Source organism: Grampus griseus, assembly GCF_964374135.1.
Source record: "Grampus griseus genome assembly, chromosome: 9".
Classification (NCBI taxonomy): domain Eukaryota; kingdom Metazoa; phylum Chordata; class Mammalia; order Artiodactyla; family Delphinidae; genus Grampus; species Grampus griseus.
Window position 1 is genome coordinate 8,982,637 of NC_139003.1, and position 23,833 is coordinate 9,006,469.

The window sequence follows — 23,833 nt, forward strand, 5'->3', positions numbered from 1 at the left end:
TAAAAATAAGCCCACTAATCTAAAAAAAAAGGTACAAATGAACTTATTTACAAAACAGAAGTAGAGTCACAGATACAGAAAACAAACTTATGGTTACCAGTGGATGGGGGGGATAAATTGGGAGATTGGGATTGACATATACCCACTACTATATATAAAATAGATAACTAATAAGAACCTGCTGTATAGCACAGGGAACGCTACTCAATCAATACTCTGTAATGGCCTAAATGGGAAAAGAATCTAAAAAAAAAAAAAAAAAAAGAGTGGATATATGTATATGTATAACTGATTCACTTTGCTGTACGCCTGAAACTAACACAACATTGTAAATCAACCATATTCCAGTAAAAATTAAAAAAAAATAAGCCCACCAATTTAAGAAATGAGTATTATTGACTCCTTTGAAACTCCCAGTGTATCTCCCAATACCAGCCCCTCCCTCCAACTCAGTAGTAACCAATATTCTGTATTTTCACGTAAGCTTTCTCGTCCCTCTCTTTACGGTTTTATCATGTATGCACACATTCCTATATAATATATGGTTATGTTTTATCTGTTTTGGAACTTTATATAAGTGGAATTATGTCGCATATATTCTTCTGTGACTTATTTAATCCACCTTATGGGTTTTGTGTTCATCCATGTAAACATGTTTATCTGTAGTACATCATTCACTTTCAGTTGTAAATTGTATCTCATTCTATAAAATAGAGTTTACTTTTCCTAACAGTGATGCTATTGATGGACATTTGGGTTGTTTCCACTTTTTTGGCTATCACACACAATGTGATACATCTCTCCGTACATTTTTATACATTTCTTCTGATCAAAATGTGCAAGTATTTTACTAGGCTATCTTCGTATCACTGGAATTGCCGGTGTATAAAGTATGGACATGTTCAACTTCATTAGGTAACAGCCAGCATCTGTGTCTTCAGAATGACTTCAGGTTGTCAGAACTCACCTTGCCTGAACATTGGAGAGCTGAAATTTGTGAAAATTTACCACTGTCTGAAGGATGTAGGGGTATAAACGCTCTAGCTCCCAGCCTCTGTTTCAGACAGCTCTGAGGTGTGACTTGTCTCCAGAGCTTCCCTGTGGGGTCTGAGCCAAAGTCACATCCACAGAATTGGGCTGGAGACCAACCACTGGCTTTCCTTCCCTATCTCACTTTCCACACCCTTGCTAGTCTTCCCCAGGAACACTTTCATCTTCACCTGTATTCTCATCTTAGCAGTAATGCGTTTTGTACTTTGATTGGTTCTTGGATTTTGATTTGTGGGGTCAGAGTGTATTATGGGAAACACTAAGTAAAGCCAGAACCAAGAAGGGAGTCAGAGGATTAGCATATTGTTAGCAAAATGTCCACAGACAGAATCGAATTGTTTAAAATATCCTCAGCATAGTCTCTTTTTTTCAATATTTATCAATTACATTCTAATTCCGCGCTAAGCTATACAATGTAAGAAAGTATTCTTTTTATTATGAGGATTTATTTTTCATTATCAATGTTCAGATTTCAGGGAAAAACAGTTACATTCATATACTTCCATTATGACTGTGATTAGCATTTTTTTCTTTAAATTTTTCACTGAAAACTCCTCAAAGGCAATGGGTGCCCTTGATTTCTACTTTCTCTGACTGCTCTGTCTATAGCATATAAAGCTGTAGGTTATTCAGAGATGCTTCATTTTAGAGCAGAACTTGATGAATATATAAGGCATTACATAATTAATATAGTGAAAAAACGCACATATTATTAATATTTTATTTCATCAAAAAATTTTTTTTTGCCTTATGCATTTGTTTCATGGAATGATGTTGGGACAGAATTTTGCCACTTAGAAGTTCTCTTTATTTTTTTTTTCTGGATGAATAATTGGTATAGTGCATTATGTCAACTATGGCTTATTACGGCAGCTTGGGGGGTCTCCAATTGTAGGCAGCTTCTCATTGTGAAAAAAAACACAAAGTTAGGTAGATTTCGATTTTTAATCCTGGTTCCAACACATATGACTGTGATACCTTGGGAAATTTATTTAATCTATCTGTATATCAGTTTCCACCTCTGCAAAATTATATCTTACCCATGACTATGAATACTTTCATCTCCATTTTGGGACTTGAAATCATGACTGATATCTTGGGTCATGTTATTTATGACACTGATACTTTTCAGCAGAGAAATAATTGAATGATTTTTATTTTTAATGAGGTACATTATCCTTGCTAAAGAATGCATTCTCTTGTAATTATTAAATAATGTCTTTCTGTCACCTTTTCATCATCAATCCCCTGAAACTTAATAGAAATTATGCATATGCAATGACTTGGACAAACTTTTCAACTCCGATACTAAACAGGAAGTTCCATGGAATGTTCAGATAAGTGAATGCAACATTACTTTACGTAGGCATAGAATTTCGTCTACACTAGAGTGACTGACTAATCCAGGTTAGGGTTACACCCATGAAACAAAATATCCAAAGATATTTGGTCCAGCCTTCACTGAAAGAATAACATTCTCTCAAACGCCATGCATGAATCAATCTGGTTCCATGAGAAGGATTTGCCTGCAGCTGTCCAAAACAAAGATCCTAGTTCTTCATCAGCAGAAGCAGCAGCTCTCTTTGGGGCCTGACGAAAGAGTTTTGCCTGAGCACACCCCAACACGATCTTGGTAAACATCAGGCAGCGTATATACGATGTTCTGGAAATGAAAGGATGTCTCTCGAGTTCCGTCTTCTTCAACAGTCAACAAAGCTCCTTACTTTAAAGAAGCTCCTCTTCTGTTCCCTGGAGTTGTAATCCACACACTAACTACTCTTCTTGAGCTTCAAAGCATACTTCCTGACACCCCTCTGTGGTTGAAATCCAATGCTGGGCCACAGGCTGCACTTAGCCACTGGACCCCCTCCCCAGCAGCCTCAAGGCTGGAAGAAGTACTGACCCTACATCTCAGACACCCAAGAGGAATCCCCCAAACCCCGTACCTTCCTGAAGAATTTCTAGCACTAAATAACAGCTGCCTCATTCCTGTCTCCAATATTATTGCTTTTCCTGATAAACTAAGGCTGCCCTGTGAGTTGGTATCAAACACTTAGCTCCCTCCCTCACCCTTCAATTATTACAATTCTGTTGTCTTCCAGCCACCACTTGGCTTTAATTGAATTCTGACTCTTCCCCAAAGATCAACGTCACCGCATGTGGTTATACACTGCAAATCCCAGGAGTCAACATTCACGTAGACCTAGACTGACCGATACATATGGCTACCGGGCACTTGACCTGTGGCCAGGGAGACCACCACCTGTCCGAGAGAATGAGGAACTAAATTAAAATTTTTATTTTAATTAATTTAAAATTTTACATTTAAAAACTGACAATTCAGTTCTTGGAGGGCATGTTCAGTATTTGGGGCACAACTTGGGTGTATGAGTCTAGCTGTCCAACAATAAATTTTATGAAACTTAAACAGAGATTAAATATTTCTTTTCTTTTTTCTTTCTATTTTTATTTTTTGCCATGCCTCATGGCATGTGGGATCTTAGTTCCCTGACCAGGGATCAAATACATGCCTCCTGCAGTTGAAGTCCAGAATCCTAACCACTGGACCTCCAGGGAAGTCCCTAGATTAAGTAATTCTAATGAAACCTTCGGAATTAAGATGTGTTATAAATGTAATATACATGCCATACTTTAAAAACTTACTACGAAGAAGCAAAATATCAAATTAATAATGTTTATATTGATTACATATTGAAATGATACTTGGATATATTAGGTCAAATTGAATATATCATAAAATGTATTTCACTTGTTCCTTTTTACTTTTTTAATATGGCTATTGGATAATTCACAATTACATATGTGACTCACTTTATATTTTACTGGATAGCACTGTCATACACCATAAGGGAGATGACGCCCTTTAGAGTCACGCAGTGCACAACCTACAAAACCGTATTTGTTGGATTTATCAATGACAATGACCCCTCTGCAGTTCTTAGGACTGTCTAGTAGTAGCTCAACATTTTTTATTCTTTATGGCTCTAGAGGACCATTTTTCTCATTTTCTAGAAACATCTTCAAATGAAAGAAACAAACAAAAAACACACAAATTCTTGTGCATTGAGGTTAATGCCATTAGATTCTACCACTTTCTACCATTTTTTGCTGTCATCTACTGAGCTTGCGGTCACTTCCCTCATTTCCTGAAGACATTAGAATCTGACTCCATTTTCCTGTTGAACTGAAGACCTGTCTTCACGGTGTCCATGCCAATAACTCATCCAAAATCACACTCTCAGGATTTTTTGACCTCTTCATCTTTGATGACCTTTCACACACTGTAATTATTCTCGATGGCCACACTCTGGACTTAGTCATTACCCAGATGTCTGATTTCTCTGAAATCTTATTCTTCAAAAGCCGATTATCTGGTTATAATCACCTGTTCTCCTAGTTGTTCCTTGTCCTTGGCTATATTATACATGGTCTTTGGTCACTAAGAGACATCCTTGTCAGGACACCTCCACTTTCAGTCAGGCTTCTTGGAGCCACTCATGTTATCTACATATGTACATAATCCTAAGGACTTTTATCTGACCATACTTAAATTCCTGACATACTGAACTTCATGTAATATATATCTGCAAAATTCCAACCTGTCTTCTCTCTTCTACTCCTGTGCAAATAAACACTGCTACAGAAAATGACATAATTTTACACATTCATGCCTCTTTAAAGTCATGAAATTGATGATCTTCAACAACAAGTGTGCCTTAAGAATGTCTACTAACATTACAATAGTTTTGGTTTGAGTTCTCTATCATTTCTTTCTATGTGCTTTCCAAAAAAAAAAAAAAAATCTATAAGCCCCTCAATCCTTCCCTATCTACTCATAGCAGAGTTTCCCTTAAACTGTAGTGTGAAATCTAAAGTTATTAAGTATGATTGTCTTTGAATTCTTTTCTCCTCTCTACAAACTCCTATTATATATCCACATGATTTATTACCTCTTTTCCTCTGGTATCAGAGGATAATTGTATCCTCTTATACCTATTTAAGTCCAACTCCTGTATCTGTATTTATAATGAATAATATCAATACAGATAATAATTAAAACAACCTTCATTTCATGACAGCTAACCTTGTGCCAGGTAACGTGCTGAGTACATTACAAAAATTCATCTCATTTATACCTCACAAAAATTTTATTAGGGCGATATTATTATACCCATTTTATGTACGAAGAAATAGAGTTGAAAAACGTTTAACGACTTTGCCAAAACTGCATAGCTTATAAGTTGGAAGAACAAGTTTCTAACTCAGGTCTGAATTAATACGAAGGCTGTGGTCTTTAACATCGTACTATAGCAGCACATAAGAGAGCCCTAGGATCTCTGAAACCTTACTCCATAAGTTGTGAAGTTTCTAGACTGTAATTTCAACTAACTCTCCTCTTTCTTGGGGCTTTTTCTAAAACATTCTTAGATCTCACTCATATTAAAGAAGAAAACCCAACTTGGCCACATCCCATCTCTGGTCTTATCTAATTTTTCTTCTTTTCTTTCATCCCCTAAATCCTGAAAATGGCGTCTACGTGTGCTGTCCCCACTTGTTCACCTTAAATGTACTCTTCTACTCAGAAAACTTTGTGTGCTTCTTCCAAAATTCTACTGTAACCACTCCTGTAAAGGGCATAAGTGACCATCATATTGACAAACAAATCTACAGGATCTAGTTTTCATATTACGGGAACTCTTAGCTGCATATGACTTTTTAATTTTCTTGATCACAAAGACACCCCACTCTTGTTGTTTTGCACATTTTTTTTGTGATCTCCAAGTTTCTGTGAAGGCTTACTCTCCCTCTACCCCTTAAACACTAAACTTTCTTGGTTCTATGTGCCCAGTTCTTCTAACCCCCTGCTAAATAACTGTAATATTTCCACTCCTAGTATTTTTTCAGAGAACTTGTGCACACCAATATCTCTTGAATATGATTAACAGCTAATTTCTATCTTGAATTTCTACTCAGTATATGTAAATCTGAATCTTCAGATCTCTCTCTCTCTCTGCTTCCTTTCTCTACCTTAATTGTTGGCCTCGCTGAGTGGTACAACCCTCTTATTCACCAAAGATAGAAACTTGGGCGGGAAGTTCCTTTATTCTTGCCTCTTTCTATGTTTTTGTTATCTCACATATCCAACTACCATTTCCTTATTGTTTTTTCTCTAAAATATTTTAAGAATTTATCATCATCTCCTTCTTTTTAGAACTGTGAACCAAGGTCGAGTTATAAAAGTACATGGGGAAAAAAAAATGAAGGGCAAGTGTCACTGGGAGAATCAGTGAATGAGTGGGAAATTTTTTGTGGGGCTTCTAGATAAGGCTTCTAGAAGGTGGTGTCATTTGACTGAGAGCTTGAAGGAACTGAGTGTGATAGTACTGCAGATGGCATGTTAGGCCAAGGCAGCAGCAAGTACAAGAAATAGCAAGGACACCTGTGTGGCTAGAGAGGAGTGAGAGACCCTAGGACATGAGGTCAGAGAGATGATGGGTATAAGCAGACAACTAAGGCAAGAGCTTACAGGTCCTTGTAAGGACTTTGGGGGCTTTTACTCTGAGTGAGATCAAAGTCTGTTGGAGAATTTTTAAGTGGAAGAATGAGAGGTTCTTTTCTGATTTTCAAACCATTACTGGGGCCTCCCTGGTGACGCAGTGGTTGAGAGTCCGCCTGCCGATGCAGGGGACACGGGTTCGTGCCCCGGTCCGGGAAGATCCCACATGCTGCAGAGGGGCTGGGCCCGTGAGCCGTGGCCGCTGAGCCTGCGTGTCCGGAGCCTGTGCTCTGCAACGGGAGAGGCCACAGCAGTGAGAGGCCCGTGTGCCACACACACACAAAAAACACGATTACTGTACTGCTGTGTTGATAAGCTGTTTGGGGTAACCAGAATGGGGCAGTAATAGGATCAGGGAATAAAATTGAAAGCAGGTACTATCTAATCCAGATAAAACAGGATGCTGGATTAGCCCAGGTGTTAGTTGTGGACGTGGTAAGAAAGGGTCAGATGTTAAATCTCTTTTAAAGGAAGAGCCGGTAAGGTTTGCATGTGGGAAAGAGAGGAATGATGGGAGATTCCAAGATTTCTGGCTCAATTAGAAGGTGGAGTTGCCATTTATTGAGATGGAGAAGATTCCAGGTCAGGGTTGGTTTAAAAATCAGGGCTTTGTCTTGCTCCCTAGCATGACAATCAAGGATCTCAATGATCCAATCTCTGTCCATGTGAATCCATACTTCTTACCACATGCTAACTCTTGCTTTAAGCGCTAGCAAAACCAAATTACCAGCTGATCCTCCTTTAACAAACACTGTTTTTGACTTTGATATCTTGGATTATACTAAACTGTTTAGATGAGATTCTACAAAGTAAATTCTATTATGACTTTAACCTCCTTTAAGAACTATTCCCTGAAGTCTCTTCAGCAAAATAAATCATCTGTGCTCTATGATGCCATAATAACCTTCATATGTATATAATTTCACTGCCACATGCTGGTGTAATCCTTATGCAGTCACCATGTTCAAACCACGCCCCCTAACCCAGCTCCTCAGTCTGTGAGCTACTTAATGGAAGTTCATTGTTTTATATGAAACTAAAACAAGTTGGCATTTAAAAAATATTTGAGCAAGGGGAATATATAAGGAAGGAAACAAGAGAGGGAGAAAGAAAAGAAAGGAGTAAGTATTTTTGTCTGTTCTACTAGAAAACTCAGGTCTCTCAATGGAGTAATGGGGAGAAACTCTTTAATAATCCTCTTCATTAAGATACACGTCTAGGGCTTCCCTGGTGGCGCAGTGGTTGAGAATCTGCCTGCCGATGCAGGGGACACGGGTTCGAGCCCTGGTCTGGGAAGATCCCACATGCCGCGGATCAACTGGGCCCGTGAGCCACAACTACTGAGCCTGCGCGTCTGGAGCCTGTGCTCCGCAACGAGAGGCCGCGATGAAGACTGGCCCCCGCTCGCCGCAACTAGAGAAAGCCCTCGCACAGAAACGAAGACCCAACGCAGCCCAAAATAAATAAATAAATAATATTTAAAAAAAAAAGATATACGTCTATGCCACTCTGATTTACACTCAGATGTCACCCGAGCCTTCTCTAAATTTGGATATTGAGACACTCACCAATGCGCTTCAGACAAACAGTGATTCTCCTCATAATGATGATCCCACTTGAGCGTTCCTAAAAAGTTCCCTTGTCAACTCTTCAGACGTTTAAGCCCCACATGCAAACGTATCTGTGTAGTGGCGGTGTTGCTCATTTCAATGCCTGTTTATCGACTGACTGGGCTCCCTTATTCCTTCTAAACTGAGCAACATTTCAAGTCTTATTTTGTTACTTACTTAGTCTTCTCTATGAGGACTTTCCAGGTCCTCACCTGTGTCACTGTGTATTAGAACTACCTGAGAGGTCCAGGGTTGAAAGAATCGATGACGTCACCACGGTCTGGATTACCACTCTAACAGACTTGGTCCTAATCCATTTGTTCAGATGGCTTCTTTGAAAAGACACAGCCGAATGTACCTTCTTAGCCTTGTTTTGTTGAAGATTTAACAAATCTCAATTTGTTAAAATTTAGATTTACATGCAGCAGACGGGTTTTTTGTTTTTTTGTTTTTTTAGCACTCGTTTTGTCCCTTCTTTTAGATACAGGATGTCTTAGTGATAAAGAAAAAGAAAGATTGCCAATGTTCTTTCCCAGTCTGAATAAGTCAGAGTTACATAAATGCTTATGCATAATGAATGTCTAATCGAGGTGCCTGAAATATGAATAACTGTACTATTCCGGACTAGAGTGAGATGGAGAATTCTCATTCGGCCGCAGGATTTTTATTTCCCCATCTGTGACTTCTGTTATTCCCACTCTTGGGTGTGAAACTAGCACAGGTAAAACCTTAGAGCTTCTGAAGGAATCAGTCTCACTTTTTTCCATACCAGCTAAGCCATTCAAACACAGAAAAGGGCTTCCCTGGTGGCGCAGTGGTTGAGAGTCCACCTGCCGATGCAGGGGACACGGGTTTGTGCCCCGGTCCGGGAAGATCCCACATGCCGTGGAGCGGCTGGGCCCGTGAGCCATGGCCGCTGAGCCTGAGCGTCCGGAGCCTGTGCTCTGCAACGGGAGAGGCCACAACAGTGAGAGGTAAGAGTACCGCAAAAAAAAAAAAAAAAAAAAGTAGAAAAGAATGGTAGGGGGATATTCCTGTGAATTGAGAACAAAGTGAACCTCAAATCTTGATGAATCCAATACACAGAAATAGAATAATCACAGAGTTTTAGATTTTAGTCTCACTGAGAAATCTATTTGAATTTAAATGGTTGGCATTCCAGAAGCTGATTTACATGTTCCAGGCTGTTAATAAAACATCTTGCCTCTCTATCTCTCCTTAGTGAATCCTTGCCACTTTACTGATAAATTGCTAAGGAGAACTGATTATTTCCAAATGTATGTCATATCAATAGGAAGGAAGGTTCCAAAGCTCTCACAATAAATCGATATGAAAGTACAACAAAAGACCAGCATCCTGGGCTTCCCTGGTGGTGCAGTGGTTGAGAGTCCGCCCGCCGATGCAGGGGACACGGGTTCGTGCCCCGGTCCGGGAAGATCCCACATGCTGCGGAGCGGCTGGGCCCGTGAGCCATGGCCGCTGAGCCTGCGCGTCTGGAGCCTGTGCTCCACAACGGGAGAGGCCATAACAGTAAGAGGCCCACGTACTGCAAAAAAAAAAAAAAAGACCAGCATCCTTTCTCTCCGTCTTCCTCTGAAGAGTACGCCATGTCTCTCCAAGTGCTCACCCCCAATGCCGCAAGAGGCACAGTGGGTCCTGGTGCGCGTCTGTGGGCTTGCCCACTCACACTTCTCCTCTTTATGAACCACAGGAAGCTGGGCTATAGACTAAGGAACCCCAGACCAAATCATGTAGATCAGGCAGTACTTTTACTGGAGTTGCAGCATTGGACATACCCAACAAGCATCCCCAAGATGGGTCCCTGGGGTGTCTCCTCCCAAGTCTGACTGCAAGTGTCTGAGAGTCAGGCACTCACTCCTGGGGAAGAGGTTAGGCTGCTTGCTGGTTATACAGTCTCTCTCTTCCTCATGCCTGATGCCTAGTCAGTGCTAGCCTTTTCAGTATAAGACCAATAAACACTGTTTGTTGTTGAAAATACAACTATTTGCTTTCTAATTTCTCTTTCAATTGTGGAAATTCAAATACAACAGTTCGCATTGAAACCCGAAGGCATTTTGTGCTTCTCTGAAATTCTCTTTAGAAAATTATCTTCCGTCATCCATGATTAAGTCTTGAATTTTATGTCGAGAAGCTAGATAATAATAATTTTGAAACAATTGGTCAAATAGCTTTTGATTTCCTTATGCCAATACCTGGTATAAAGAAGTTGGGGGAAAAAACAGAATCAATTCCCTTGGCAGTCTCTACAGGTTTCCAGAAAGTATGATCATTTGATGATCATAACAAAATGAAAGGCAAGATGTAATACTGCTGAAACCTTCACGTGGAATGGAAGAAACAATTCAGGGATTGAGAATGATCATACAGGGGGATATTGTTATTATTAATCCCAGGTTATTCCCATGTCATACCAAACAGAGATCCAGTTTATGGCATATCCAGCACATCGCAGACATTTTCCATTTTGTGGTTGAGTTTTATCTCAGTTATTCATTTCCTTCCCCTTTGTACAGACTTACGGCTTTTTCTCCACGTTAGTGACTTTAAAAATATTGCTTCTGTCAGTTTCTACATATTGATGCACACCAGTAGTTTTTTCTTATTTCAATTCTTTTCTGGGAGACAGAATGTTGGTCTCATTGTTTTGTTCCAATCTTTGGCTGTTCTCACATATATAATATTTCAAGTGAAGTAATATCTTTTTTGCCTACCGCTTCATACCATCCAAATACAGAAACAAGACTGAAGGAATGTAGATTTTTGGCTAGGCTTTGAGTGTAGGGGGAGAAATGGGGGGGGTGTATGTTTTACAACTATATTATTATATGTAAATATTTAAAACAATGTCTTTACTACTCTTGGATTATGTAAGACAAAGATAATATGCATGCAAAGAAATCACACAGTCATTATATACTCAGAAATAAAATAGAGAAATGTGTCCGTTTATTTTCTAAGACACCAGTGGGAAAAATTTAACTATGTCCTAAAACCAGCTCAAATAGTATTCCAATTTTTCCTAAAGAGAAGCTCACATAGACAGGGAAGACATGTGGAGAAGAGAACAGTAAGTGATTTTGAAATCAGAAGAGGCTGTTCCAAATGCTCAAATCTGCTTTCTGTTAGCTGTAGCCATGGGCAGGAATATAAACTTTCTTGAATTGAAGTTTTCTTATCCATAAAACTGAGTTTTATTCCTGCTAACTTCTTTCCTAGGGTTTTTGTAGGAAAGAGATAACGTATACATGCCAGCGTTTTTTTCTATCTGTATTTCATCTCTGCTAGGCACCGTCCTAGATGCTGGGTACCCACAGATGCAGGAGACGTAGCGCTTATGTTCCACTCACACCCCTTCTTGTGGGCTCAGAAAAACAACTCTACGGTCCAATACCGTATACTAAGTTCTGAGATAGAAAATAACATGGCGCACCTCGAAAGAAAGACAGACACCTCATTTAGCCACCAGTAACAACTTTTTGACAACTACTGAAGGACAAGCAACTTAAAAATGTTGATGCTGTGGATGAAGAACGATCTATATAATAAAAAATCTGGAGGCCAATAGGAGCTGCTGATAACTTAATACAGTTTGAACCTAAGATGTGGATAGATTGGGGTGGGGGCATTGCTGACACCCTCTGGTTTTCTGGCCTCCCTGGGACGCATTTGTTGTGGGTTGCCTGCCCTTCCACGGTGAGGAAGGGGTCATGATTTCTACCCTACGTGTTCCTCCTGTTGGAACTATTCAAAGCACAATTTAATCATCCTCTTTCTGGGAACTCTATTTGGAATGCATGGCCTTATCAAAACGTAAACTGAAGAGACTCTAACGACCACTTATGAATCTGTAATATCACAGAAACACATAGACCACATGTGCTCAGGCACAAACCTTCTAACACAAAACAATTCACCCTGTAGGCAGAACACTCTACCTGGCGGCAGACGTCTGGTGACGTGGAGGCGGCAGGTAAACTTCAGACGAGGACCCTCTAACTGGAATAAAATAGCATTGCCCACTGATTTCAAAGTGGAAAACAGATACGAAGGAAGTAAATTCCAGAAGCTACTGAGGGACAAAACAAAGCAACATAAAAACATACAACTCAAATGCCTTACATTGCTAAGAAAATAAAAACAGCTAAGAAAAAGTAAAAGTGACCCTGGGGTAAAAACCAGAGGAATAAAGCTTTCTACAATTTGTGTTTACATTTTAATGTTAAAGAGTCAAGAACGATGAAAGTAGACTGTCTTGAATGTCATGGTTATTGTCAGCAATGTGCATGTCAAACATACATCTCGGTTTTAAAGCGAGGGTTTGAGTAAACAGTGCAGATGTGGATGGCTTATTTGCAGAGTATGGGAAGGGCAGTACGCTAACAGAAGCTGGACTGCTCTGAATTGTTATTAGTGACAATATTTTTAGAATTCGTTTTGCAAGGCATGAGTATAAAAGAGAGGGCGATTCTAATTTTTTTATTCTTCCCGAAGAAAATTGGGCGGAAAAAGTCATTAATTTGCTAAAGGTATTAAGGCAAGGGCCTATTCATTCTGATGAGAATGACCTAACCAGGTTGCTAATAGAGCCATTACTAGATTAAATCCTCCCAATTGTCTTGGAAATAATTTGGCCTGTTTTTCCTCTTATTGAAGGAAATAAGGGAGAAGAGGCAAATAGGCAAAAAGCATGGAACTTTCTCTAATCATAGGAGAGTAGATATTGAAAAATGATGAAGAGTCACTCGTCTGGTGTAGAAGGAAGGTAATTATAGGGTTTGAAGTATATTTTTCACATGTGTGGTTGTTTGTGCCCTAACCTTGTTGAATGCATGGGTCTTGGGCAGTGTCCCTCACTGGGCAGTAACCTTCCTATGATCAGTTGATGTGAGTTCCCCACACAGCAACTTGTATACATGCCGAGCTCATTTCTGGCCTTTGTTTCTTCCCAGAGGCTACAGTGTTGCAAATAGGACACAGAGTGTATTCTTTATGGGCCAAACACAAGGACTGATAGAACACGGACTGTCACCCAGAGGCACCTGTTACCAGGTGGATGCAGCAGCTAAAACTGAAAGCCTCATCTGTGAAAGAAATATCCTGAAATAAGAAGGGCATGCTTTACCAAATCAACATCATTACCCTGATGGCACCTATTCCACAATTTTGAAAACACTGGAAGATACCAATGGGAACATTTCTCAGTTGTTCTGCATGTACATTCTAAAAAACGGATACTTATCATTGTTTATTTAGAAATGATGATAATAATGTTTGCTATGGTCACTTATTCTCTATTACTGTCTGGACTCCAGTTGGCTACAACAGTGACTAAATAACTTGTGAAATATTTTTTTTTGAAACTGAAAAATGTTAGCAAATACCCACTTCTGATTTAACAAATCATCTCAACAGAGAAGCAGTAAGCCTCTGAAGTTTAAAGTGGATAGAAATCTATGCAATAAATATGATTCAGTACATCTGTTCAGAAAATATTCTTTGAGAGTTGAACATGTCCATAGTACTGTGTTAAAGTGCTTTGAGATTGTGTGAAGAATTCTATTTTTAAGATGAATATTTCTGATATGGTACAAATCATTCACATAAATTCTCCACCATCTTGGCAGAAGTGTGGAAAATATTAAAGCCTCTCTTTGAATAAAATTAGCAAATAGCAAAGGAATAATTAAACATTTAATATCTAAGCATATATTCTGGAATGGTTTAGAAAGAAAAATTCAACTTGCAAAAACTTTATTTCAAAAATGTTTTCTCCCAGATATCTTAGCTACTTTCAAAGTTGTTTAGTCGGAAGTATCTCTGTGCCCAGAGGATGAAATAGTCCAGACTATGAGAATCTGTAGTGGCTCATTAAGTTCAAGACCAGGGAATCTGATCTTGGCTACATGGTGAGGGTGTTCAGAGATGACAAGGTCCTAGGGATCATCTCGTCCAAGTTTCTCATTACAGAAGTGACATAACTAGGGAAATTAAACAAAGGGAGGAAGTAACCCAAGATCTCTCCAAGGGTAGAAGGGAAATCTAGTTCCTCCAACTCCATAGCAGCATATCCAAAATGACATATTTAATCAGTATATCTTCTCAAAATGAATAATTATTTAGCTATATTTCTTTGCTCATTCAGATGTCAAGACTTCCCACCCCATATGTCCTAAACTTTATAAGGCAAGTACCAAACAGCATGGTTTTCAATAATGTGTGTAAAGCGAAATTACAAAGCGCATTATCTCAATTGATTATTCACATATCATTTTAGACAATCAGCTATTAATACTGTGATATAAAGAGAGTGTTCGAAAATTAACATCCTAGAGCCATTTCAAAGATGGAAGCAGGGGTTAATATAACAGCATTGATTCTCATCCAGCTTATGATTTTGTCAGTGGCAAATATCTTGCTATGAACATGGCAAGATAGCAACTTCCTAAAAATAATTAACCAAAATTTCTTTACTTCAAATGCCCCAAATCTAAAAACTCCCTTTCTCCAATTAAACCGATCTGCTAAACCAAAAATCATCATCCATCATATTATCCTCAAAGAGGCTTTAAAAGCAATATTGTTAGAAACACAGTAGTGAACTCATTGGACACAACCGTACTTCTAAGCATATTAAACAAACCCTGCTTAAAACCATTGATGTGCAGAATGTTTGGCTAGATTTTATAAGAGCTTCTTTCAAAGTGAAAGTGTGTTCTACTGGCTCTAGAGATGTTCCACGATAAAGAGGCTCTCTTTGGTTCCCCTAGAGAGGACCTCCAAACAATACTTGCCTGGCTCATTGAACTGTGGAAACGTTGTGTATATATGTGTTGTGTGTGTTCATAGCTTGTATTCACATCACACACCTTGAGAAACAGTGCTCTATGGGAAATGCTACAAAACCCAGCATAGATTTCCATGGGGAACACAAAAGAAGGTATTAAAATTCCAACATTTTAAAATTTGATGCCAAGCAGAAACATAGTAATATTATTTGCAAATTAAAAAGGCACGCCTAAACAAACTTGTGAGTTATTCCCCAGTAAATATGCTTCCAGCATTTTTTTGAAATGATCAATGATACAAGTACCAATGATACAAATGTATCCTGTATTGCACATTTAATTTTGTAAAGCTCCTGGTGAAGCCAGAATTTTGATTTACATTTGAGAATTAAAATTAAAAAATAAATAAATTAAAACTTAGAATGTTAGTTAGATGGCAACTCTCATTCAATTGTAAAGGTGAATACAAAGACCTACTGATAGCTTTGGAAGAAATCATTTAAAATACATTTTTAAAAATAGTCAAAATTGAAATAGATGAAGGGAAAAATGGTAGTTTTTATTCTCCCTAAAGTCCAGAACAATTTTTTTTGGCTTTTCTGAGTATCATAAAATTAATAAATATATATTAGATTGGATTCTATAAGATCTAATTCAAATGACATAATTATAATAAGAAGAACAAAATAACATTTGAAAATCAGTGACAAAAATTCATTTGAATTGAAAGGAGTTTGAAGTGAAAGAGTAGGGGCACATTTAAGTAAATAGCAGTCCAAAATTTATGTAAAATATCATGAAAAATGTTTAAATGTTATTTTATTGATCTTTCGATTATTATGATATTTTTATGTTACATGATGATAGAGGAAAAACACATTGGAAAATACACAAATTCTAGCAATCACTTTTTAGGGAGGCATTGCTTTTGTGATGAGAAGAATATTTCATTCAATCCATGTTTTAAAATATTAAGATCTGTGGTGTTGTTTTAGGAGTTGAGAGTAATTGATGAGAAAGAGACTAATATTTAAATGCAATACAGTTTGTGTCGATTATTTCATTTAACCTTCACAATAGCTCTGCAAAATTGTATAATCGATTCCATTTCAGAATATAAACAGGGGTACCATACCTGCAGGATTACCCTGGTGTAATTATTAATAGCACTGTCACTCTCAAAAGTGCCTGGTTTGGATGATAAGTCATATAACCATAACCATAGAAATCAGGAAGCTGAGATGCAGAAAGTCAAAATAATTGACTAATACCATCCTCATCCTTGGTTGATTCCATATTGGAACCTAATTATGCATGCATACTGTCATTCTCTTTCCACTGCTTAGCACTGCATGAGAAGTGGCTAAATCATCAGGGCTTTGCAGGAGAGTCATTCGAAGATGAAGAAGTATAACCAGTCCAAACAGGAACGTCAAATACTCTGAAATGCTATACTAGAAAAACAGTTCTCTGGATTTTTCTGCTCCTAAGGATTTGCTCTTAAAAGGCAAATGTAACACTTTGACCAATGAATTCATACTAAAGTGACAATGGATTACCAGTGAGTGGATTAAGAGAAATACAGAATAAGTGGTAGAGGCTAGAGAAGGAAAATAGTGGAATGGAAGTTGCCAAAGGGGACAGAAGCTCACTGATTGGGAACTTTAATCTATTTCATAATTTAAGCCTTGAAGTTATAGTCTAAGGGAGGAGCTTCCTAATAAAGGTTAAAGACACTACCTGATCGGGCAGATACTGATGGCCAGGCCTGGGCAATGGAAAACAGAGGAATGGATCAGGGGCTGGAGAGAGCCGAAGAGCACCAGCCGGAAGCATTAATGGCACAAAGAAAGACAAAGTTCTCAAGGAAGCATTGTAATTGCCTTCCCAGTTCATAGTGTATCAGCTACGCTATGTTCTGGGTTTAACTAGTTGTGACAGATCCTTTCACTATTTAAGTTAGAAAGAGGAGAAAGAATAGAAAGAAGAAAAGGAGGGGCATTACAAACGTAACTAAGGGACAAGAGAACTGACGCTGCAATAGAGGAGAGAAAATTTTGCTTTCCGGAGTGGCAGGAACAGATCTCTGAAGAGCAGAGGGAGGTATGACGACTGGCTGAGCCACCTAGGAGCTGCAAGAGGCGGTCCAACATGTGTAAGTGTATAAGTGTGAACTGGAGAAGAGGCTGGCATTACGCTAATTACTAAAGCTCTCTCTTGGCCAACAGGAAGAAGAAAAATGACTAAAGCAATGACTGGACCGAGCCTAGGCATCAAGGCATGGTAGCAATGATTAACTTCAGAGGTATATTTTAAGGAAAGGAAAGGACTACAGTTCTTTTTAAGATACAAGTGTGGGGACTTCCCTGGTGGCGCAGTGGTCGAGAGTCCACCTGCCGATGCAGGGGATGCGGGTTCGGGCCCTGGTCCGGGAAGATCCCATATGCCGCGGAGCGGCTGGGCCCGTGAGCCGTGGTCGCTGAGCCTGCGCGTCTGGAGCCTGTGCTCCGCAACGGGAGAGGCCATAACAGTGAGAGGCCTGTGTACCGCAAAAAAAAAAAAAAAAAAAAAAAGATAATCAAATTTTCATTTTTGCATGATTATTCTGCTATCTTTGGGGAGAGCTGATCATATGAGTATGAAGCAGAATAAGGAAATCAAACATAAATTTATTCTTATTTATTTCTTAAGTAAGAAAATGGCATTAAAATGGAAAAGAAGATTAAATTAAGGTCTAAAAACAGATACTGTTATAGGCTGGATTGTGTTCTCTCAAAATTCAGATCTTGAAGCCCTAACCCTCCAGTTACCTAAGAATATGACTGTATCTGGAAACAGGGCCTTTAAAGAGGTGATTAAGGCGTACATTGTGTGAGTATGTCACAGAGAGCTGTAGAGACGAAACGAAGACCCAGAGACCAGACTCAACACCCACCCTATAATGGCTTCCTGTATGATCACCTGATTCTCCTTTCTGTGCGATTATAACATTCAAAAGTAATCTACTTGGGGCTTCCCTGGTGGCGCGGTGGTTGGGAGTCCACCTGCCGATGCAGGGGACACGGGTTCGTGCCCTGGTCCGGGAGGATCCCACATGCCTCAGAGTGGTTGGGCCCTTGAGCCATGGCCGCTGAGCCTGCGCTTCTGGCGCCTGTGCTCCGCAACGGGAGAGGCCAGAGCAGTGAGAGGCCCACGTACCGCAAAAAAAAAAAAAAAAAAAAGATACAAGTGTGGACATTAAGTGACCTGCGCCAGCGGCCTTTCCAGATGTCTCGTATATACGTATTCCTCCCAGAAGAGTGATCATCACTTCTATGACCTACAAACGTAATCTGTTCTCCCTGCTGGAGGAAACAAAGGATACAAAAGTACAAAACAACACCACTACAAGTCTCTGCCCTGGGTTTAAGAGAGAAGACAACAGGTTCCTAAAACAGGAGGAATTATCCAAGAAGCAAACCCGAAAACAAAAAGTCTGAGGAGCAGCAAGCAGTGAAGTATCTACTAAGTAAAAGTAAGTGGCAAGAGGGTGAAAGAAACTTGACTCAAACTTTCCATCTCGTTGTAGGTTCTATCTCTGGGTTAATTCAAATGCGGCACTGATAATGCTTCATGTTTTTTAATCAGGAATTCTTTGGTAAATAGGAAGACAGATTTACTAAAATTAGCTCAGGCCCGAGGAGGTGATGATTAGAATTAGAAGGGTAAGTTTCACAGGCTCAAGCAGAAGTACAGCCAGAGGTGATGGCACACAGGCAGCAGAATAGGGATGAGACCAGAGACTTTGTCCATCCTTTACATGGACGTATGTGGCCTCAAGCCTTCACTTCTTCTCCAGCAGCTGCTTCACTCCTCTCTGTCTTATTTACATGCGGCCTATCGTGCTCTACCCAGTAGTCCTCTTGGTTCCTAAGTTTATGTCGCATAAATGAAACAGAGATTCTGATGACATCAGTTGAGATCGCGGGTTCTCTCTCATCACCTGTGGCTAGTGGGGGGAAGAGAGGACCATGTGGTAGAATGACTGTCCCTTTGGGGCAGTAGAGAGAGGATGACTTCTACAAAAGGCACGTGGAGTAGAAAGTTGAGAGTTTGGCAGGAGAAATGATTGGCATTTCTGACTTATTCTATCTATCAAGGTTGTTGTGGCGATTAAGGGACACTTAGAACATGTGTGAAAGCATTTTATAATCTGTAAAATACTATGTAAATGTCAGGTGGTGGATACCTTCCACAAAACTCTCAAAGGGCTCATCATATCTGTGCTACCCTTTGGAAAGAGTAATCCATCTCATTGCTATTGACTCAGAATGACACAAGACTGGGAAAGCTCCAATGCACTAAGAATGGGAAGATAAATTCAGAACACAGATCACAGGAGGTAGGTACTGTTTTAAAACAAACAAACAAAAATGAAAACAAAAACAAAACCCTTAAAGCAGTAGGCTCCAAAAGACTTGATAGAATTACAAGTGGATTTTTTCATTTAAACATCACATTTCCTCCCAGTTTTGTCATGTTCTGGTCCCTGACATCAAGGTTGTAGCAGATGGATTTGTACTGCGGGGACCCAAAAGCTAAACTCCATTCTATAAATGTGTGTCAATCTGTTGTCTGAATGTACATTTGCATTTATATTTTGCTTTTCTATGTATTCATAAATCTATCACTCCAAAATGTATTCGAAGAATATCATTTAAATAAATGATAAAAACTTGAAACAATGTTTATCAACATAATATTCAACTGAATTTGTTCTTTTCCGTATTTGTATAATTAGCAAGTTACATTCTTTTCTCCTTCTCTGGCAGGATAACATCTTCCTGCCTTCAGATGGTTATGTGGTGTACGTATCAGATGATTCTTGCCAATAGTCAAGTAAAAAAAAAATCACTAGCATTTCTTTCTTCCCTGACATATACCTTACTTTCTTCTCCCTTTCGAATTCTCTGCTTTATTTTTATGATATATAATTTAAGGTATATATTTATTTTTAAGATATGTAATTTTGTGCTGCACTAAAAACAAAACAAAACAATTCTCACCCAAGGCTGGTCATTAGCCATTTATACCTTAGCATGAATCTCAGTCAACATGGCTCCTCTTCCAAGGGCATTTGCATATAAACTTTATAACGGAATAAAAAAGCTTCGGGGCTTCCCTGGTGGCGCAGTGGTTGAGAGTCTGCCTGCCGATGCAGGGGACACGGGTTCGTGCCCCAGTCCGGGAAGATCCCACATGCCGTGGAGTGGCTGGGCCCGTGAGCCATGGCTGCTGAGCCTGCGCATCCGGAGCCTGTGCTCCGCAACGGGAGAGGCCACAACAGTGAGAGGCCCGCGTACCGCAAAAAAAAAAAAAGCAAAAAAAAGCTTCGTTTTTTTTTTTTTTTTTAATTGAAATAACCATATGTGGAGTTCTTTTTGGTTTTTCCTTGTAGAGGAAATAACCCTCCTCTCTGATGCTGGCTACCTTGACCCATACTGAGGTTACTAACCTCAACCAGGGTTAAGCTAGCCCTGTGCATGGGTGTCTTGTATGTACACGCAGAGGCAGGGCAGTGTGAGGAGTGGAGACGTGGCCATTTGTGTGACAGTCCCAAGCACGTAGATAGTGTGGGGTGGGCTGGGTGAGGAAGTTATAGGCAACTATGCACATACACCACTGAGAAGCAAAAGGGGTCTTTGGGAGAGAAAAAATAAGTAACTAAACCTTCCCGCATAACAAATATTGATAAAATGGACCATAGGCAAGCATAAATCTATAACTATAGCACAGACAATGCTTTTTCCCAATGAACTACAACATCAGGTTTTTACCCTAACACATGATAATGCATTGCATCAATAGTCAAAGATACAATTGTATCAAAAGTCAAATAAGCTTCCAGTCAAACAACTAAGAAACCATAAATTGTATTTTATAATCATTTGCCTTCAAAACAACTCTCTTATTGGAAATGCATTGTATTTGTACCTCTATCTATGTACACATATGTATAGGTATAGATGTATACATTCTATAAACTATAAAGAAACTTATTATAAAGAAAGTGAAAACATTCCCCAAATCCCATCCTGCAGGTTTAAAGAAAGTTAACATTTTAGAAGTTTAATTTCACTCTACATATACGAGTAGATAAATAGATAAATAGCTCTAAATAATTCAAAGTGACAACTTGTACTATTTTAAAATGAAAAAATATTTTAACATAACTTCACTAGAATGAGGACAACAAAAAAACTGTTGATGTTTCTTCATAAAATATATTAATTCCTAATAAATAAATAAATAAATAAATCTGCACTTAAAGTTATGCATCTAGTGGCCTCCTGTTCTGAAAAGTTGGGGGCAGGGGGAAAAGCACATATCTAATCCCATAGTTTGGTATTTTTACCTTCTTGCATCTGTAACATTTATACTCTGTTCTACAACTGTAATTCCTAAATTATCTAGTCACAGTCTTACATTTAAATGAATTCACTGCTCAGTATACATCACCGGACCATGGTTTCTTTCTTTCTTTCTTTTTTTCACTCATCTCACTGTTGGTTGGATTGTTTCATTTGTATTCCCGAAGAGGCTGTACGCTTGACATAACTTGCTCAAATTCACTGGGTATAAAATTCATCAGTCATATTTTCACACAAAACTTTCTAAAGAAATATTTTGAGACTGCTTCCTTTCATTAAAGTTGTTTTCAATCTCTCAATATCATGACACTTCCTTTAGGGAATATCACATCCCCTTGACATCTGGGGATCTATGTATCATTTCTTTTCCCTTTTATATTTTGTTCCACATTTATTAGTGCTAGGCTGGCCTGCATCATAATTATGATTTTGGGTATGGGAAGTTCTTTGTTTCATGTTTTTCTATCTGTATTCTTTTTTTTTTTTTTTTTTTTTTTGGTTTGGACTTAGTGACTTTTATGGAAAAGGAATATTTTCAAATTTTCATTACTTTGACATGTTTAAGGAAAATTTTTGAAAACTTATAGTTACTCACCAGGTCTCTCATGCCCATAGCCTGATGAATATCACATGATGAAATAAGCGTAACTACGCAGATACAGAGAACAGACTGGTGGTTCCCAGAGGCGGGGGTGGGGTGGGGAGGGGTTAAGTGAAATGAGTGAAGGGGGTCAAAAGGTACAAATTTCCAGTTATAAAATAAGTAAATCATGAGGATGTAATACGCAGCATGGTGACTACAGTTAACAATAACGCACTACATATTTGAAAGTTACTAAGAGACGAGATCTTAAAATCCTCATTGCAAGAAAAAAAGTTTGTAACTGTGTATAGTGACAGATGTTAACCAGACTTACTGTGGTGATCATTTTGCAATACATACATGTATACACATATGAAATCGTTATGTTGTACACCTGAAACTAATATACTGTTATGTCAATTATACCTCAATTTTAAAAAAAAGAGTTCACCGTAAAAAATAAAGCAGCTGATGAATACTACTTTTAAATCAAAGCTGTATATGTATTTAAAATTTATTTCCTCTAACTCTGTCAGTATATCTCTTTCACCAAATTTTTTTTTTTTTACTGATTAAGGTAGCTTCACACTTGTGTGAATTTCTGTATATATTCTACTTTTTCTTTACATGTTTTCGTCTCCTTTTGATCTTTCTGAATCTCTCTGATATTTTTTTCTCTCTTTTCTGATATTTTTTTCTTTCTTCCCCTCTTCATTTTTCTTCCCCTTTTGGGTTTTTCCCTGTTCTCTTTTTTTTCACCTTTGTTTATATTTTTTCCCTCCCTCCTTTTCCTTCCTTCTTTATTTTTTCACATTTTTTTTCCTGAATTGGTTGTGATTTAAGCTTAGTATTTCCTGTTTTACTGAAAAAAATTATGGTCTTTGTTAGCTGATACATATTTATCCAAGAAAATACTGTTTCTTTCCAAGCTGTCGTTCATTGATATTTATATCAGCATTCCTTTGAAGCAAAAGAGGTTTAAGTTTCTGTTCTTAATCATCTTCTTTTATTCTCTATCAATTGCTGTCTACTTTGAAATCATCATTTACTAATTAATACCATGTCTTTAAAGTCCAAAAGTCAAATTTTAGCTGCAAATGTACACAAATTTTTACATGGCTTTAGTAACAAAGCTAAATTCTGTGTGCTGGGGGATAAATTGCAAAGGGTCCTGTTTTTTCATCCTGCATTTTCAATAGAAACCAAGTGTGTACATTAATAAAAAGGGAAAAAAGCAGTTAATACAAAGTATTCTTTTTTGTGCATGGTACACATATTTGGAACCAATTCTTTTTTAACTTCTTTCTAAATGATTTTCTGATTAACAAGACTTTCCTTAACTCAGAATTTTTATGTCATTTTGAATTCATTATCATAAGCAACTCCAAAAATCCTTCCTCTTTCATTTACCGTCTCTTATTTCTAGCCCATTTTTTTTCTATATCACTCCACAATAGTGGCTACAAAAGGGGTTTATAGTAAGCGTCTATGTCTCTGTTAACAAAAGCGGGGAGAATGATTTTGGGTGACAGCTAATAGCTGTTGTACAATAAAATATACTTTAGAAATGCAGTTGTAAATATAACACGTTCTCCTTTAATACATTTGTCAACAAATGAAATAAACGTCGCCTTACCCCCTCGCTTGTTGATCTTGGCATAGCCAGGAGAATAGCTCCCAGACATAGAGGATGAGCTGCTGAAAGCTACATGGGGGAGTCCAGACACAAGTGGCTCGTCACATTTTTCTGAAAAGACAAGAGAGAGAGATTCAATAAAGATCTTTAAATATTCATT

General features: G+C 38.4%; 1 protein-coding gene across 1 annotated transcript in view; it reads right to left on the reverse strand.

Moving 5' to 3' along the window:
• The window catches only part of CNTNAP2 (contactin associated protein 2), a gene marked incomplete at both ends in the record, with an annotated part of 2,009,686 nt that overhangs the window by 1,387,863 nt on the left and 597,990 nt on the right, over window positions 1–23,833 (reverse strand). Inside the window, one exon of the mRNA XM_082661728.1 lies at window positions 23,674–23,784. Within this exon, the coding sequence (XP_082517854.1) occupies window positions 23,674–23,784 (111 nt within the window). The remainder of the gene's footprint in view (window positions 1–23,673; window positions 23,785–23,833) is intronic.